General features: G+C 38.4%; 1 protein-coding gene across 1 annotated transcript in view; it reads right to left on the reverse strand.

Moving 5' to 3' along the window:
• Positions 1-5,520: 5,520 nt before the first annotated feature.
• Positions 5,521-19,593, reverse strand: part of LOC106591432 (monocyte to macrophage differentiation factor 2) — a 35,858-nt gene continuing 21,785 nt past the window's right edge. The window contains exons 4-7 of the mRNA XM_045711296.2: positions 19,350-19,424; positions 10,548-10,649; positions 10,121-10,190; positions 5,521-9,692 (exon numbers count right to left, since the gene is read on the reverse strand). Coding sequence (XP_045567252.1) covers positions 9,489-9,692; positions 10,121-10,190; positions 10,548-10,649; positions 19,350-19,424 — 451 coding nt within the window. The 3' untranslated portion in view covers positions 5,521-9,488. The remainder of the gene's footprint in view (positions 9,693-10,120; positions 10,191-10,547; positions 10,650-19,349; positions 19,425-19,593) is intronic.

Genomic DNA, 19,593 nt, shown 5'->3' on the forward strand with positions numbered 1-19,593 from the left:
CATATCATACTAAAGTCATAAATGAATGACGGTACAGTATCGAATGTTTGCTCAAACCAAGAGGTGACTGTCATTCTGAACCTGAAGGCAGTGGAGCAGCAGACTGAACTTATGCAGTGAGACGGCGCCCTCTAGCGGATCATAAAGACTAGTACAATTAGAGGGCTGCTATAACAGCCTCCAGTCTTCTGGGAAGGATTTCCACTAGATGTTGGACCTCTGCTGCGGGGACTTGCTTCCATTCAGCCACAACAGCATTAGTGAGGTCGGGCACTGATGTTGGGCGATTACGCCTGGCTCGCAGTCGACGTTGCAATTCATCCCAAAGGTGTTTGATGGGGTTGAGGTCAGGGCTCTGTGCAGGCTAGCCAAGTTCTTCCACACTGATCTCAACAAACCATTTCTGTATGGACCTGGCTTTGTGCACAGGGGCATTGTCATGCTGAAACAGGAAAGGGCCTTCCCCCAACTGTTGCCACAGTGACAGGCAGAGGCAGACAGGTAGAAAACAGACAGATAGACAGAGAGAGCAGACAAACAGGTAGGAAACAGATCAGACAGAGAGCAGACAGGTAGAAGCAGAGACAGACAGACAGACAGACAGACAGGTAGAAACAGGCAGACAGAGAGCAGACAGACAGACAGACAGACAGGTAGAAACAGGCAGACAGAGAGCAGACAGACAGACAGACAGAAAACAGAGCAGGCAGACAGAGAACAGACAGACAGACAGACAGACAGACATAATAATAACCACAGTAGACTGAATCTCACTGATATAAAAGCTTGTTATTAAAATGACAGACACATAGAAAACACATCATCATCTTCATCATCATCACAGTAATATTAAATCAAAGATTTTGACAAGTAGAATCATTAGGTGTGTTACTGCTTGGTGGAAACAAAACCCTGCTCTCTGTAGATGGTAGTCCATCCCAATGGCCAGCTCTACAGAAACACTTATAGCATTATAAACACTATGTATGGAGCAGCAATGCAGGCTGTTATAGAGCTCCTATGAAGAGGAAGAGGGTTTATAAAGGCCCATGGGCAGTGTAGAAAGTGGGAGTGACTTATTTACATTAGAAAACACATCCATGGCAACGTCTGAGGCAGTGTTGTGGCAGTAGAGAGACTGACTACTACCCTTATTAAACATCTATAACATGTTCATAACATACTTATATCATGGTATAACAGGTCTGGTGTTGTGGCAGTAGAGAGACTGACTACCCTTACTAAACATCTATAATATGTTCATAACATGTTCATAACATACTTATATCATGGTATAACAGGTCTGGTGTTGTGGCAGTATAGACTGACTACCCTTATTAAACATCTATAATATGTTCATAACATACTTATATCATGGTATAACAGGTCTGGTGTTGTGGAGGTAGAGAGACTGACCACCCTTATTAAACATCTATAATATGTTGATAACATACTTATATCATGGTATAACAGGTCTGATGTTGTGGCAGTAGAGACAGACTCTCAGTGCCGTAGACCAGTTATTACATGTTCATAACAAGTCTTTTATAGTTCTATAACATGTTAACCTGTCTATATGTTCTAAAACATGTCTGTCTGATCTATGAGATACATAATACAGATCTGACAGAAATGTATGGTAGCTCTATCGATGACAACTCTATGACCTGTCTATGACACCTCTATGAGCTGTCTATGACACTGCTGTGACAGTCTATGACACCTCTACGACCTCTCTATGACCTGTCTATGAACGGTCTATGACACCTCTATGGCCTGTCTATGACACCTCTATGACCTGTCTATGATCCCTCTATGACCCATCTATGACACCTTTATGACCCGTCTATGACATCTCTATGACCTGTCTATGACCCGTCTATGACACCTCTACGACCTGTCTATAACCTCTCTATGACCTGTCTATGACCCATCTATGACACCTCTATGACCTGTCTATGACACCTCTATGACCTGTCTATGAAGTGTAATAACCGTCCGTTATAAGGACTGGAGAACACCAGTCGGTCTGTGGCAGTTAAACACTCTGTTAGTCCTACTCCCTACTGACACTCTGACACCAACAATTGTTTGTAAACAGAGGGTCTTCACGAGTCTATGCATCGATTGGCTTAATAAGTTTGTTTTGAGCGTTGATTGTTTGTGCATTTCGTCCTGTGACCACAGGGCACGAGCTAAATTACAGACTGCAGCATTAAGAGCAGTCTATACCATCCCAAACTGGTGATCAACCGTATGTCTCCTATTCTGACGTGTGATTGGTCTGCGTACGGCTCCTAGTCTAAAGTGATTGGTTCTGTTTGTACATCTGTTGTCAGCCAGTTCATTCACAAACTGACTCATCATTAAAGAGCAATACTGAAATAGAATAATAATAACAAATCCCAACAACAACATATTGACCACATGAATCAGGAACACTGGTTTAACGACACCAAGGAGAAGAAACAACAAGACATAATAGAGAAGACAAGTTATCTTTTCTAGTGAGCGGTGGAGGGAGCGGGTTTGGTCCCCTAGCTTATTTAGGGCATCGCCATAACAACAGAGTGAGGGTTCTGTGACAGGCGGTGGTTCTAACTCAGGTCTCCCGCATATCAAAAGGCATCGCCATGGCAACAGACCGAGGGTTCTGCGACAGGCGGTGGTTCTAACTCAGGTCTCCCGCATATCAAAAGGCATCGCCATGGCAACAGACCGAGGGTTCTGCGACAGGCGGTGGTTCTAACTCAGGTCTCCCGCATATCAAAAGGCATCGCCATGGCAACAGACCGAGGGTTCTGCGACAGGCGGTGGTTCTAACTCAGGTCTCCCGCATATCAAAAGAAAGTAGTGGCCTATATTGGGAATAGGGTGCCATTTCTGAATCTTGAGGGGGGAGGTTAAGAACACTACAGGATAGTGTGCTCCTACAGCAGAGCACATACATGTTACACACGTTACATAGGCCTATGCGTTTTAATGCTACGTCCGTGTTACAATACTGTCTGTGTAAACACAGAGGTCCGAGGTCGGGGGTCACTGTGTCAGGGTCAGGAGGTCACTGTGGTAGTGTGCTATAAAACACAGCAGTGTGACGTCACAACAGCAAGCCAACAGGGAACACTGCCCAAATGAAAGCTGATTTGGAGTTTTATATAGCACCGCTCTGTTTAGCAATGTAGTAGTGTGCTGTCTGTCTGTTGGGAAGGGCTTTCTGCTGCTGTCGGGGGCAGCGGTTGGGAAGGGCTTTCTGCTGCTGACAGATCAGTGGTGGGGGTGCCACAGGGTTCAATTGTCGGGCCGACTCTTTTCTCTGTATACATCAATGATGTCACTCTTGCTGCTGGTGATTCTCTGATCCACCTCTATGCAGACAACACCATTCTGTATACTTCTGGCCCTTCTTTGGACACTGTGTTAACTAACCTCCAGACGAGCTTCAATGCCATACAACTCCCCTTCCATGGTCTCCAACTGCTCTTAAATGCAAGTAAAACTAAATGCATGCTCTTCAACCGATCGCTGCCTGCACCTGCCCGTCCGTCCAGCGTCACTACTCTGAATGGTTCTGACTTAGAATATGTGGACAACTACAAATACCTAGGTGTCTGGTTAGACTGTAAACTCTCCTTCCAGACTCACATTAAGCATCTCCAATCCAAAATTAAATCTAGAATTAGCTTCCTATTTCGCAACAAAGCATCCTTCACTCACGCTGCCAAACATACCCTCATAAAACTGACTATCCTACCGATCCTTGACTTCGGCGATGTCATTTATAAAATAGCCTCCAACACTCTACTCAGCAAACTGGATGTAGTCTATCACAGTGCCATCCGTTTTGTCACCAAAGCCCCATACACTACCGACCACTGCGACCTGTATGCTCTCGTTGGCTGGCCCTCGCTACATATTCGTCGCCAAACCCACTGGCTCCAGGTCATCTATAAGTCTTTACTAGGTAAAGCCCCGCCTTATTTCAGCTCACTGGTCACCATAGCAGCACGCGCTCCAGCAGGTATATTTCACTAGTCACCCCCAAAGCCAATTCCTACTTTGGCCGCCTTTCCTTCCAGTTCTCTGCTGCCAATGACTGGAACGAATTGTAAAAATCACTGAAGCTGGAGACTTATATCTCCCTCACTAACTGTAAGCACCAGCTGTCAGAGCAGCTTACCGATCACTGTACCTGTACACAGCCCATCTGTAAATAGCCCCCCCCCTACTACCACATCCCCATATTGTTATTTATTGTTTCTCTTTTGCACCCCAGTGTCATCATCTGCACATCTATCACTCCAGGGTTTATGCTAAATTGTAATTATTTCGCCACTACGGCCTAGCCTACCTCCCTAATCTTACTCCATTTGCACACACTGTATATAGATTTTTTATATTGTGTTATTGACTGTACGTTTGTTTATCCCATATGTAACTGTGTTGTTTTTGTCGCACTGCTTTGCTTTATCTTGGCCAGGTCGCAGTTGTAAATGAGAACATGTTCTCAACTGGCCAACCTGGTTAAATAATGGTGAAATAAAAATAAAAAAAATAAAAAAATATTAAGGTTATTTTAGATGATGACAAGCTAACTATATAGCTACTGAAACAGATGTCATTTTGCTATGTTTTTGGGGAAGAACATTGTTTGCGTCCATGAGCTAGCTAGCTTTTTTTATGACCAGCACTGTAGGTGCGCGAGACAACTCTACCAGCACCATAGCATATGTATCGATAAATCGTTGTGACATATGAAATACGACTGATAGTTATTACACATTGATTACACTATGTAAAAAAATGTATGAACGCTTTCAATTATTATGTGACGTGCAGTCATGGTCAGGTCCTAATTGGTCAACAAGCTTATTTGACACGTCAAATAGTGTTAAATAGTATATTTTTTGACACGCAGAAATCCGGGTTGAGAATGAAATGACTGAACAAATGAACAACCAAACAGCACAGCAAGTAAGTAAAATAAATAGGTTTGATTATGTTTTACTGGTAATGGGAACATACGTAAATGACAACAAAATAACCTTTTGGTCAGTGATTTAACTAGAAAAATATTGTATATCTGTATCGGCCAAAACTGTCATATCGGTGCATCACAAATAATAATACTAATAATAATACTATTAAAAATAGTAATAATAGTAATAATAATTATAATAATACTAGTAATAACAATAACAGTAATAATAATAATAGTAATAATAATACTATTAATAATAGTACAAATAATAACAGTAATAATAGTAATACAAGTAATAATAATACTAGTAATAATAATAATGCTAGTAATAATAATACTAGTAATAATAGTACAAATAATAACAGTAATAATAGTAATACAAGTAATAATAATACTAGTAATAATAATAATGCTAGTAATAATAATACTAATAATAATACTATTAAAAATAGTAATAATAGTAATAATAATTATAATAATACTAGTAATAACAATAACAGTAATAATAATAATAGTAATAATAATACTATTAATAATAGTACAAATAATAACAGTAATAATAGTAATACAAGTAATAATAATACTAGTAATAATAATAATGCTAGTAATAATAATACTAGTAATGGTAGTAATAATAATAATAATAACAGTAATAATAGTAATACCAGTAATAATAATACTAGTAATAATAATTCTAGTAATGGTAGTAATAATAATAACAGTAATAATAGTAATACTAGTAATAATAATACCAGTAATAATAATACCAGTAATAACAATAATGCTAGTAATAATAATACTAGTAATGGTAGTAGTAATAATAACAGTAATAATAGTAACACTAGTAATAATAATAATAATAGTAATAATAGTAATAATAATAATAATAACAACAGTAATAAAATATTTATTATTATTATTATTATTATAGTAGTAGTAGTAATACTGGCTGTAGTAGGATAATACCTGCACTAGTCTGGAATGTAATAATAATAATAATAATAACAATAATTGTAGTAATAATAATAACAATAACAGTAATAATGTCTGTAGTGTGATAATACCTGCACTAGTCTGGAATGTAATAATAATAATAATAACAATAATAGTAGTAATAATAATAACAATAACAGTAATAATGTCTGTAGTGTGATAATACCTGCACTAGTCTGGAATGTAATAATAATAATAATAACAATAATAGTAGTAATAATAATAACAATAACAGTAATAATGTCTGTAGTGTGATAATACCTGCACTTGTCTGGAATGTAATAATAATAATAATAACAATAATAGTAGTAATAATAATAACAATAACAGTAATAATGTCTGTAGTGTGATAATACCTGCACTAGTCTGGAATGTAATAATAATAATAATAACAATAATAGTAGTAATAATAATAACAGTAATAATGTCTGTAGTGTGATAATACCTGCACTAGTCTGGAATGTAATAATAATAATAATAACAATAATAGTAGTAATAATAATAACAATAACAGTAATAATGTCTGTAGTGTGATAATACCTGCACTAGTCTGGAATGTAATAATAATAATAATAACAATAATAGTAGTAATAATAATAACAATAACAGTAATAATGTCTGTAGTGTGATAATACCTGCACTAGTCTGGAATGTAATAATAATAATAATAACAATAATAGTAGTAATAATAATAACAATAACAGTAATAATGTCTGTAGTGTGATAATACCTGCACTAGTCTGGAATGTAATAATAATAATAATAACAATAATAGTAATGATAACAATAATAGTAATAATAATAATAACAATAACAGTAATAATGTCTGTAGTGTGATAATACCTGCACTAGTCTGGAATGTAATAATAATAATAATAACAATAATAGTAATGATAACAATAATAGTAATAATAATAATAATAATAACAATAACAGTAATAATGTCTGTAGTGTGATAATACCTGCACTAGTCTGGAATGGAATAATAATAATAATAACAATAATAGTAATGATAACAATAATAGTAATAATAATAATAATAATAACAATAACAGTAATAATGTCTGTAGTGTGATAATACCTGCACTAGTCTGGAATGTAATAGTAGTACAATCAGGAGAAACACCTTCACCGTCTGTCACTTCTAGACTACTCTACCACGCACGGACACGCACGCACGGACACGTACGCACGGACACTACACTGGAGGGTTACATAACTAACTTTACTTCCTGTCTGTCCAGGACACATTAACCAGTGATTTACATCCTGTCTGTCCAGGACACATAAACCAGTGATCTCACAAAGGTTCTATAGTTCTATTCACATCTCTCCATGTTTCTATTCACATCTCTCCACGTTTCTATGGTTCTATTCACATCTCTCCACGTTTCTATGGTTCTATTCACATCTCTCCACGTTTCTATGGTTCAATTCACATCTCTCCACGTTTCTATGGTTCTATTCACATCTCTCCACGTTTCTATGGATCTATTCACATCTCTCCACGTTTCTATGGTTCTATTCACATCTCTCCACGTTTCTATGGTTCTATTCACATCTCTCCACGTTTCTATGGTTCTATTCACATCTCTCCACGTTTCTATGGTTCTATTCACATCTCTCCATGTTTCTATGGTTCTATTCACATCTCTCCATGTTTCTATGGTTCTATTCACATCCCTCCATGTTTCTATGGTTCAATTCACATCTCTCCATATTTCTATGGTTCTATTCTCATCTCCCCATGTTTCTATGGTTCTATTCTCATCTCTCCACGTTTCTATGGTTCTATTCAAATCTCTCCACGTTTCTATGGTTCTATTCAAATCCATGTTTCTATGGTTCTATTCACATCTCTCCATGTTTCTATGGTTCTATTCACATCTCTCCACGTTTCTATGGTTCTATTCACATCTCTCCATGTTTCTATGGTTCTATTCACATCTCTCTATGTTTCTATGGTTCAATTCACATCTCTCCACATTTCTATGGTTCTATTCTCATCTCTCCATGTTTCTATGGTTCTATTCTCATCTCCCCATGTTTCTATGGTTCTATTCTCATCTCTCCACGTTTCTATGGTCAATTCACATCTCTCCACGTTTCTATGGTTCTATTCAAATCTCTCCACGTTTCTATTCTCATCTCTCCACGTTTCTATGGTTCTATTCAAATCTCTCCACGTTTCTATTCTCATCTCTCCACGTTTCTATGGTTCAATTCACATCTCTCCACGTTTCTATGGTTCAATTCACATCTCTCCACGTTTCTATGGTTCAATTCACATCTCTCCATGTTTCTATGGTTCAATTCACATCTCTCCACGTTTCTATGGTTCAATTCACATCTCTATGGTTCTATTCACATCTCTCCATGTTTCTATGGTTCTATTCACATCTCTCCATGTTTCTATGGTTCTATTCACATCTCTCCATGTTTCTATGGTTCAATTCACATCTCTCCATGGTTCAATTCACATCTCTCCATGTTTCTATGGTTCAATTCACATCTCTCCATGTTTCTATGGTTCAATTCACATCTCTCCATGTTTCTATGGTTCAATTCACATCTCTCCATGTTTCTATGGTTCAATTCTCATCTCTCCATGTTTCTATGGTTCAATTCACATCTCTACACGTTTCTATGGTTCTATTCAAACCTCTCCACGTTTCTATTCACATCTCTTCACGTTTCTATGGTTCAATTCACATATCTCCACGTTTCTATGGTTCAATTCACATCTCCACGTCTCTATGGTTCTATTCACATCTCTTCACGTTTCTATGGTTCAATTCACATCTCTCCACGTTTCTATGGTTCTATTCACATCTCTCCATGTTTCTATGGTTCTATTCACATCTCTCCATGTTTCTATGGTTCTATTCACATCTCTCCACGTTTCTATGGTTCTATTCAAATCTCTCCACGTTTCTATGGTTCAATTCACATCTCTATGGTTCTATTCAAATCTCTCCACGTTTCTATTCACATCTCTTCACGTTTCTATGGTTCAATTCACATCTCTCCACATCTCTCCATGTTTCTATGGTTCAATTCACATCTCTCCACGTTTCTATGGTTCTATTCAAATCTCTCCACGTTTCTATTCACATCTCTTCACGTTTCTATGGTTCAATTCACATCTCTCCACGTTTCTATGGTTCAATTCACATCTCTCCACGTTTCTATGGTTCTATTCACATCTCTCCACGTTTCTATGGTTCAATTCACATCTCTCCATGTTTCTATGGTTCTATTCACATCTCTCCACGTATCTATGATTCATTGCACATCTCTCCACGTTTCTATGGTTCTATTCACATCTCTCCACGTATCTATGATTCAATGCACATCTCTCCACGTTTCTATGGTTCTATTCACATCTCTCCATGTTTCTATGGTTCTATTCACATCTCTCCACCCCTCCTTTCTTGACATCACTTCTTCACAAGTCCACTCCTTCCTTCAACTTCCTGTGACGTCATCACCCCTCGCCCCCTGTCTCCGTGTGTCATCTGGATGTCTTCATCTGATTGGCTGCTGGTGTGTAGAGGTATCGGTAGATGGCGTAGTAATGGACGCCTGCTCCCATGGCAACAAACAGGTGCCAGATAGCATGGGCGAATGGGACGAGGCCATCACTCTTGAAGAACACCATGCCCAGACAGTAACAGGCACCGCCCACTAATAACTCACACAGCCCCTCACGGTCCGGCTAAAGGGGTACAAAAAGGGTTAAAGGGACAGTCCACCCAAATTACATTTTCTCTCAAACATGGTTAATCATTCATACACTGATCCATCACACTCTTTCCCCTCCTTGAGCCCACCGTTCTCTCTGTTTTTGTTTAGCCTTGTGTTGTTTTGTTTTGACTACTGTTTTTTGTTTCATTTCTACAATTGTCAAGAGACTTTGGGTCCTTAAAGTTCTTTATAAAGTCCCATGTGTTATTATGATTATAACATACTGGTTCTTACCCAGTAAGCAGTCTACGGACAAGAGAAAGCTTTCGATGCTTGGTACCGTTTACCTGGCCACCGTCTTAAAATGCTAACTTTTTTAGCATTTGTGCCCCAAAACCAATGCAAGTCAATATCCCCGATTTGAGCATTTTTGGAGTTTGATGCCTAAAAGTGTCTCACCATGGACAGGATGACCAAGGCTGGGAACACTCCCATAACTGTATAACAGATCAGTTCCATCAGCTTATACCTGGAGACAAGAAGAGACAGAGAGAGAGAGAAGGGAGAGAGAGAAGGGAAGAGAGAGACAAGGGAGAGAGAGAAGGGGAGAGAGAGAGCAAGGAGAGAGAGAAGGGGAGAGAGAGACAAGGAGAGAGAGAGGGGAGAGAGAGACAAGGAGAGAGAGACAAGGGAGAGAGAGAAGGGGAGAGAGAGACAAGGAGAGAGAGAGAAGGGGAGAGAAGAGAGTGAAAGAGAGGAGAAAGAGTGAGAGAGAGAGAGAGAGAGACAAGGGAGAGAGAGACACCCACACACCCCCTCATCCACAAACACGTTACCTCTCGTGGAAGAAGACACCCACACACCCCCTCATCCACAAACACGTTACCTCTCGTGGAAGAAGAAGACGTATGTGGTTCCGACAGAGGCCATCACCCAGACCAACCACCTCATGTGACAGGTCCAGGGTCCTAGCTCCCGCAGGTTCAACCTGGATAATATTCATGTTACATCACATACTTTAAACAGACTACACACAAAACAAGGTCATCATATTCACAAGTTCAGCAGACTGATCTGATGATGTAGTCCAGACTACTGTAGTCCAGACTAGTGTAGTCCATTATATGATGATGTAGTCCAGACTAGTGTAGTCCAGACTAGTGTAGTACAGTATATGATGATGGAGTCCAGACTAGTGTAGTCCAGTATATGATGCTGTAGTCCAGACTAGTGTAGTCCAGTATATGATGATGTAGTCCAGACTAGTGTAGTCCAGACTAGTGTAGTACAGAATATGATGCTGTAGTCCAGACTAGTGTAGTCCAGTATATGATGATGTAGTCCAGACTAGTGTAGTCCAGTATATGATGATGTAGTCCAGACTAGTGTAGTCCAGACTAGTGTAGTCCAGTATATGATGATGTAGTCCAGACTAGTGTAGTCCAGTATATGATGATGTAGTCCAGACTAGTGTAGTCCAGACTAGTGTAGTACAGTATATGATGATGTAGTCCAGACTAGTGTAGTACAGTATATGATGATCTAGTCCAGACTAGTGTAGTCCAGTATATGATGATCTAGTCCAGACTAGTGTAGTCCAGTATATGATGCTGTAGTCCAGACTAGTGTAGTCCAGTATATGATGCTGTAGTCCAGACTAGTGTAGTCCAGTATATGATGCTGTAGTCCAGACTAGTGTAGTCCAGTATATGATGCTGTAGTCCAGACTAGTGTAGTACAGTATATGATGATCTAGTCCAGACTAGTGTAGTACAGACTAGTGTAGTCCAGTATATGATGCTGTAGTCCAGACTAGTGTAGTACAGACTAGTGTAGTCCAGTATATGATGCTGTAGTCCAGACTAGTGTAGTACAGTATATGATCTAGTCCAGACTAGTGTAGTCCAGTATATGATGATGTAGTCCAGACTAGTGTAGTACAGACTAGTGTAGTCCAGTATATGATCTAGTTCAGACTAGTGTAGTCCAGTATATGATGATGTAGTCCAGACTAGTGTAGTACAGTATATGATGATGTAGTCCAGACTAGTGTAGTACAGTATATGATGATCTAGTCCAGACTAGTGTAGTCCAGTATATGATGATGTAGTCCAGACTAGTGTAGTACAGACTAGTGTAGTCCAGTATATGATGCTGTAGTCCAGACTAGTGTAGTCCAGTATATGATGCTGTAGTCCAGACTAGTGTAGTCCAGTATATGGTGATGTAGTCCAGACTAGCGTAGTACAGTATATGATGATCTAGTCCAGACTAGTGTAGTCCAGTATGTGATGCTGTAGTCCAGACTAGTGTAGTCCAGTATATGATGATGTAGTCCAGACTAGTGTAGTACAGTATATGATGCTGTAGTCCAGACTAGCGTAGTCCAGACTAGTGTAGTACAGTATATGATGATGTAGTCTAGACTAGTGTAGTCCAGAGTAGTGTAGCACAGTATGTGATGCTGTAGTCCAGACTAGTGTAGTCCAGTATATGATGCTGTAGTCCAGACTAGTGTAGTCCAGTATATGATGCTGTAGTCCAGACTAGCGTAGTCCAGACTAGTGTAGTACAGTATATGATGATGTAGTCCAGACTAGTGTAGTCCAGTATATGATGCTGTAGTCCAGACTAGTGTAGTACAGTATATGATGATGTAGTCCAGACTAGTGTAGTCCAGTATATGATGATCTAGTCCAGACTAGTGTAGTCCAGTATATGATGATGTAGTCCAGACTAGTGTAGTACAGTATATGATGATCTAGTCCAGACTAGTGTAGTCCAGTATATGATGCTGTAGTCCAGACTAGTGTAGTACAGTATATGATGCTGTAGTCCAGACTAGTGTAGTCCAGTATATGATGATGTAGTCCAGACTAGTCTAGTACAGTATGTGATGCGGTAGTCCAGACTAGTGTAGTCCAGTATATGATGCTGTAGTCCAGACTAGTGTAGTACAGTATATGTCAGATATTATAATGGTAGATTATTATATATATATACATGCAGCCTGGTATCACAGATATTATAATGGTATATTATTATATATATACATGCAGCCTGGTATCACAGATATTATAATGGTAGATTATTATATATATACATGCAGCCTGGTATCACAGATATTATAATGGTAGATTATTATATATATACATGCAGCCTGTATTATAGATATACAACGGTACATTATTATATATATACATGCAGCCTGGTATCACAGATATTATAATGGTAGATTATTATATATATACATGCAGCCTGGTATCATTATTATATATATACATGCAGCCTGGTATCACAGATATTATAATGGTAGATTATTATATATATACATGCAGCCTGGTATCATTATTATATACATACATGCAGCCTGGTATCACAGATATTATAATGGTAGATTATTATATATATACATGCAGCCTGGTATCATTATTATATACATACATGCAGCCTGGTATCACAGATATTATAATGGTAGATTATTATCCTTACACTAAATGACCAAAAGTATGTGGACACCTGCTCGTCAAACATCTCATTCCAAAATCATGGGCATTAATATTTGTATTTGTATTTATTATGGATCCCCATTAGTTCCTGCCAAGGCAGCAGCTACTCTTCATGGGGTTTATTATGGATCCCCATTAGTTCCTGCCAAGGCAGCAGCTACTCTTCCTGGGGTTTATTATGGATCCCCATTAGTTCCTGCCAAGGCAGCATCTACTCTTCATGGGGTCCAGCAAATTAAGGCAGTTATACAATTTTATAACATTACAACACATTCACAGATTTCCCAACACACTGTGTGCCCTCAGGCCCCTACTCTGCCCCTACCACAAATCTATGTGTGTGTGTGTATAGTGCGTATGCTATTGTGTGTGTGTGTGTGTGTGTGTGTGTGTGTGTGTGTGTGTGTGTGTGTGTATAGTGCGTATGCTATCGTGTGTGTGTGCATGTATCTGTGCCAATGTTTGTGTCTCTTCACAGTCCCCGCTGTTCCATAAGTTGTATTTTTACCTGCCTTTTAAATCTGATTCTACTGCTTGCATCAGTTACCTGATGTGGTATAGAGTTCCATGTAGTCATGGCTCTATGTAGTACTGTGTGCCTCCCATAGTCTGTTCTGGACTTGGGGACTGTGAAGAGACCTCTGGTGGCATGTTTTGTGGGGTATGGGTGGGTGTCCGAGCTGTGTGCCAGTAGTTTAGACAGACAGCTCGGTGCTTTCAACATGTCAATACCTCTCATAAATACAAGTAGTGATGTCGTCAATCTCTCCTCCACTTTGAGCCAGGAGAGATTGACATGCTTATTATTAATGTTAGCTCTCTGTGTACATCCAAGGGCCAGCCGTGCTGCCCTGTTCTGAGCCAATTGCAAATTTCCTAAGTCCTTTTGTGTGGCACCTGACCACATGACTGAACAGTAGTCAAGGTGCGACAAAACTAGGGCCTGTTGGACCTGCTTTGTTGATAGTGTTGTTAAGAAGACAGAGAAACACTTTATTATGGACAGACTTCTCCCCATCTTAGCTACTATTGTATCAACATGTTTTGACCATGACAGTTTACAATCCAGGCTTACTCCAAGCAGTTTAGTCACCTCAACCTGCTCAATTTCCACATTATTTATTACAAGATTTAGTTGAGATTTAGGGTTTAGTGAATGTTTTGTCCCAAATACAATGCTTTTAGTTTTAGAAATATTTAGGGCTAACTTATTCCTTGCCACCCACTCTGAAACTAACTGCAACTCTTTGTTAAGTGTTGCAGTCATTTCTGTCGCTGTAGTAGCTGATGTGTATAGTGTTGAGTCATCCGCATACATAGACACACTGGCTTTACTCAAAGTCAGTGGCATGTCATTTGTAAAAAAAAAAAAAAAAGCAGCTAACCTGGGGAATTCCTGCTTCTACCTGGATTATATTTGAGAGGCTTCCATTAAAGAACACCCTCTGTGTCCTGTTAGACAAGTAACTCTTTATCCACATTATAGCAGGGGGTGTAAAGTCATACGTTTTTCCAGCAGCAGACTATGATCGATAATGTCAAAAGCCGCACTGAAGTCTAACAAGACATCCCCCACAATCATTTTATCATCAATTTCATTTGTGTGAGTGCTGTGGTTGTTGAGTGTTCTTCCCCATAAAGCGTGCTGAAAGTTTACTGTGGAGTTGGTCCCACCTTTGCTGTTATAACAACTGAAGACTGTGGAGAAGCTCTGGACTATAGAGATAGATACAGTAGTGTAGTCTAGTTATAGAGACAGTAGTGTAGTCTAGTTATAGAGAAAGTAGTCTAGTTATAGAGACAGTAGTCTAGTTATAGAGACAGTAGTCTAGTTATAGAGACAGTAGTGTAGTCTAGTTAAAGAGACAGTAGTGTAGTCTAGTTAAAGAGACAGTAGTAGTTATAGAGACAGCAGTGTAGTTATAGAGACAGTAGTGTAGTCTAGTTATAGAAACAGTAGTCTAGTTATAGAGACAGTAGTGTAGTCTAGTTATAGAGACAGTAGTGGTTATAGAGACAGTAGTGTAGTCTAGTTATACAGACAGTAGTCTAGTTATAGAGACAGTAGTGTAGTTATAGAGACAGTAGTGTAGTCCAGTTATAGAGACAGTAGTGTAGTTATAGAGACAGAAGTATAGTTATAGAGACAGTAGTGTAGTGTAGTTATAGAGACAGTAGTCTAGTTATAGAGACAGTAGTCTAGTTATAGAGACAGTAGTCTAGTTATAGAGACAGTAGTGTAGTCTAGTTAAAGAGACAGTAGTGTAGTCTAGTTAAAGAGACAGTAGTAGTTATAGAGACAGCAGTGTAGTTATAGAGACAGTAGTGTAGTCTAGTTATAGAGACAGTAGTGTAGTTATAGAGGCAGTAGTGTAGTCTAGCTATAGAGACAGTAGTCTAGTTATAGAGACAGTAGTGTAGTCTAGTTATAGAGACAGTAGTCTAGTTATAGAGACAGTAGTCTAGTCTAGTTATAGAGACAGCAGTGTAGTCTAGTTATAGAGACAGTAGTGTAGTTATAGAGACAGTAGTGTAGTCTAGTTATAGAGACAGTAGTGTAGTCTAGTTATAGAGACAGTAGTGTAGTCTAGTTACAGAGACAGTAGTGTAGTCTAGTTATAGAGACAGTAGTCTAGTTATAGAGACAGTAGTCTAGTTATAGAGACAGTAGTCTAGTTATAGAGACAGTAGTCTAGTTACAGAGACAGTAGTGTAGTCTAGTTATAGAGACAGTAGTCTAGTTATAGAGACAGTAGTCTAGTTATAGAGACAGTAGTGTAGTCTAGTTATAGAGACAGTAGTCTAGTTATAGAGACAGTAGTCTAGTCTAGTTAAAGAGACAGTAGTGTAGTCTAGTTATAGAGACAGTAGTAGTTATAGAGACAGCAGTGTAGTTATAGAGGCAGTAGTGTAGTCTAGTTATAGAGACAGTAGTCTAGTTATAGAGACAGTAGTCTAGTTATAGAGACAGTAGTCTAGTTATAGAGACAGTAGTCTAGTTACAGAGACAGTAGTGTAGTCTAGTTATAGAGACAGTAGTCTAGTTATAGAGACAGTAGTCTAGTTATAGAGACAGTAGTCTAGTTATAGAGACAGTAGTGTAGTCTAGTTATAGAGACAGTAGTCTAGTTATAGAGACAGTAGTCTAGTCTAGTTAAAGAGACAGTAGTGTAGTCTAGTTATAGAGACAGTAGTAGTTATAGAGACAGCAGTGTAGTTATAGAGACAGTAGTGTAGTCTAGCTATAGAGACAGTAGTCTAGTTATAGAGACAGTAGTGTAGTCTAGTTATAGAGACAGTAGTCTAGTTATAGAGACAGTAGTCTAGTCTAGTTATAGAGACAGTAGTGTAGTTATAGAGACAGTAGTGTAGTCTAGTTATAGAGACAGTAGTGTAGTTATAGAGACAGTAGTGTAGTGTAGTTATAGAGACAGTAGTGTAGTCTAGTTATAGAGACAGTAGTGTAGTCTAGTTACAGAGACAGTAGTGTAGTCTAGTTATAGAGACAGTAGTGTAGTCTAGTTAAAGAGACAGTAGTGTAGTCTAGTTAAAGAGACAGTAGTGTAGTCTAGTTAAAGAGACAGTAGTGTAGTCTAGTTATAGAGACAGTAGTAGTTATAGAGACAGTAGTGTAGTCTAGTTATAGAAACAGTAGTCTAGTTATAGAGACAGTAGTGTAGTCTAGTTATAGATACAGTAGTGTAGTCTAGTTATAGAGACAGTAGTCTAGTTATAGAGACAGAAGTGTAGTTATAGAGACAGTAGTGTAGTCCAGTTATAGAGACAGTAGTGTAGTTATAGAGACAGTAGTGTAGTTATAGAGACAGTAGTGTAGTCTAGTTATAGAGACAGTAGTGTAGTTAGAGACAGTAGTGTAGTCTAGCTATAGAGACAGTTGTCTAGTTATAGAGACAGTAGTGTAGTCTAGTTATAGAGACAGTAGTCTAGTTATAGAGACAGTAGTCTAGTCTAGTTATAGAGACAGTAGTGTAGTTATAGAGACAGTAGTGTAGTTATAGAGACAGTAGTGTAGTGTAGTTATAGAGACAGTAGTGTAGTCTAGTTATAGAGACAGTAGTGTAGTCTAGTTACAGAGACAGTAGTGTAGTCTAGTTATAGAGACAGTAGTGTAGTCTAGTTAAAGAGACAGTAGTGTAGTCTAGTTATAGAGACAGTAGTCTAGTTATAGAGACAGTAGTCTAGTTATAGAGACAGTAGTCTAGTTATAGAGACAGTAGTCTAGTTACAGAGACAGTAGTGTAGTCTAGTTATAGAGACAATAGTAGTTATAGAGACAGTAGTGTAGTCTAGTTATAGAGACAGTAGTGTAGTCTAGTTATAGAGACAGTAGTCTAGTTATAGACACAGTGTAGTCTAGTTATAGAGACAGTAGTCTAGTTATAGAGACAGTAGTGTAGTCTAGTTATAGAGACAGTAGTGTAGTCTAGTTAAAGAGACAGTAGTGTAGTCTAGTTATAGAGACAGTAGTCTAGTTATAGAGACAGTAGTAGTTATAGAGACAGTAGTGTAGTCTAGTTATAGAGACAGTAGTCTAGTTAGAGACAGTAGTGTAGTCTAGTTATAGAGATAGTAGTGTATTCTAGTTATAGAGACAGTAGTGTAGTCTAGTTATAGAGACAGTAGTATAGTTATAGAGACAGTAGTGTAGTCTAGTTATAGAGACAGTAGTGTAGTCTAGTTACAGAGACAGTAGTGTAGTCTAGTTACAGAGACAGTAGTGTAGTCTAGTTACAGAGACAGTAGTGTAGTCTAGTTATAGAGACAATAGTAGTTATAGAGACAGTAGTGTAGTCTAGTTACAGAGACAGTAGTGTAGTCTAGTTACAGAGATAGTAGTCTAGTTATAGAAACAGTAGTGTAGTCTAGTTATAGAGACAGTAGTGTAGTCTAGTTATAGAGACAGTAGTGTAGTCTAGTTATAGAGACAGTAGTCTAGTTAGAGACAGTAGTGTAGTTATAGACACAGTGTAGTCTAGTTATATGGACAGTAGTGTAGTCTAATTATAGAGACAGTAGTGTAGTCTAGTTATAGAGACAGTAGTGTAGTCTAGTTATAGAGACAGTAGTCTAGTTATAGACACAGTGTAGTCTAGTTATAGAGACAGTAGTCTAGTTATAGAGACAGTAGTGTAGTCTAGTTATAGAGACAGTAGTGTAGTCTAGTTATAGAGACAGTAGTGTAGTCTAGTTATAGAGACAGTAGTCTAGTTATAGAGACAGTAGTCTAGTTATAGAGACAGTAGTGTAGTCTAGTTATAGAGACAGTAGTGTAGTCTAGTTATAGAGACAGTAGTCTAGTTATAGAGACAGTAGTCTAGTTATAGAGACAGTAGTGTAGTCTAGTTATAGAGACAGTAGTGTAGTCTAGTTATAGACAGTAATCTAGTTATAGAGACAGTAGTGTAGTTATAGACACAGTGTAGTCTAGTTATATGGACAGTAGTGTAGTCTAAGTATAGAGACAGTAGTGTAGTCTAGTTATAGAGACAGTAGTGTAGTCTAGTTAAAGAGACAGTAGTGTAGTTATAGAGACAGTAGTCTAGTTATAGAGACAGTAGTCTAGTTATAGAGACAGTAGTGTAGTCTAGTTATATGGACAGTAGTGTAGTCTATAGAGACAATAGTGTAGTCTAGTTATAGAGACAGTAGTGTAGTCTAGTTATAGAGACAGTAGTGTAGTCTAGTTATAGAGACAGTAGTGTAGTCTAGTTATAGAGACAGTAGTCTAGTTATAGAGACAGTAGTGTAGTTATAGAGACAGTAGTGTAGTTATAGACACAGTGTAGTCTAGTTATATGGACAGTAGTGTAGTCTAATTATAGAGACAGTAGTGTAGTCTAGTTATAGAGACAGTAGTGTAGTCTAGTTATAGAGACAGTAGTCTAGTTATAGAGACAGTAGTCTAGTTATAGAGACAGTAGTGTAGTTATAGACAGTAGTGTAGTCTAGTTATAGAGACAGTAGTCTAGTTATAGAGACAGTAGTGTAGTCTAGTTATAGAGACAGTAGTGTAGTCCAGTTATAGAGACAGTAGTCTAGTTATAGAGACAGTAGTCTAGTTATAGAGACAGTAGTCTAGTTATAGAGACAGTAGTGTAGTTATAGACAGTAGTGTAGTCTAGTTAGACAATGAGGCTGCAGTAGCACCTCTGACTCACCAGGGGGCGTAGGAGGCTGCTATGAAGAAATAGATCACCATTCTGTCACACATGTGGAAACAGTGCTCCACAGACCTAGAGAGATACAGAACATGATTATACATACTGCTGCTATTAACCATATACACTACCTAACCCTAACCTTATACACAGATCGGCAGGTAGACTGGTGGTTAGAGCGTTGGGCCAGTAACCGAAATGTTGCTGGATCGAATCCCAGAGCTGACAAGGTAAAAATCTGTCG

The sequence above is a fragment of the Salmo salar genome, chromosome 02 (assembly GCF_965601325.2).
Source record: "Salmo salar chromosome 02, fSalSal1, whole genome shotgun sequence".
Taxonomy (NCBI): domain Eukaryota; kingdom Metazoa; phylum Chordata; class Actinopteri; order Salmoniformes; family Salmonidae; genus Salmo; species Salmo salar.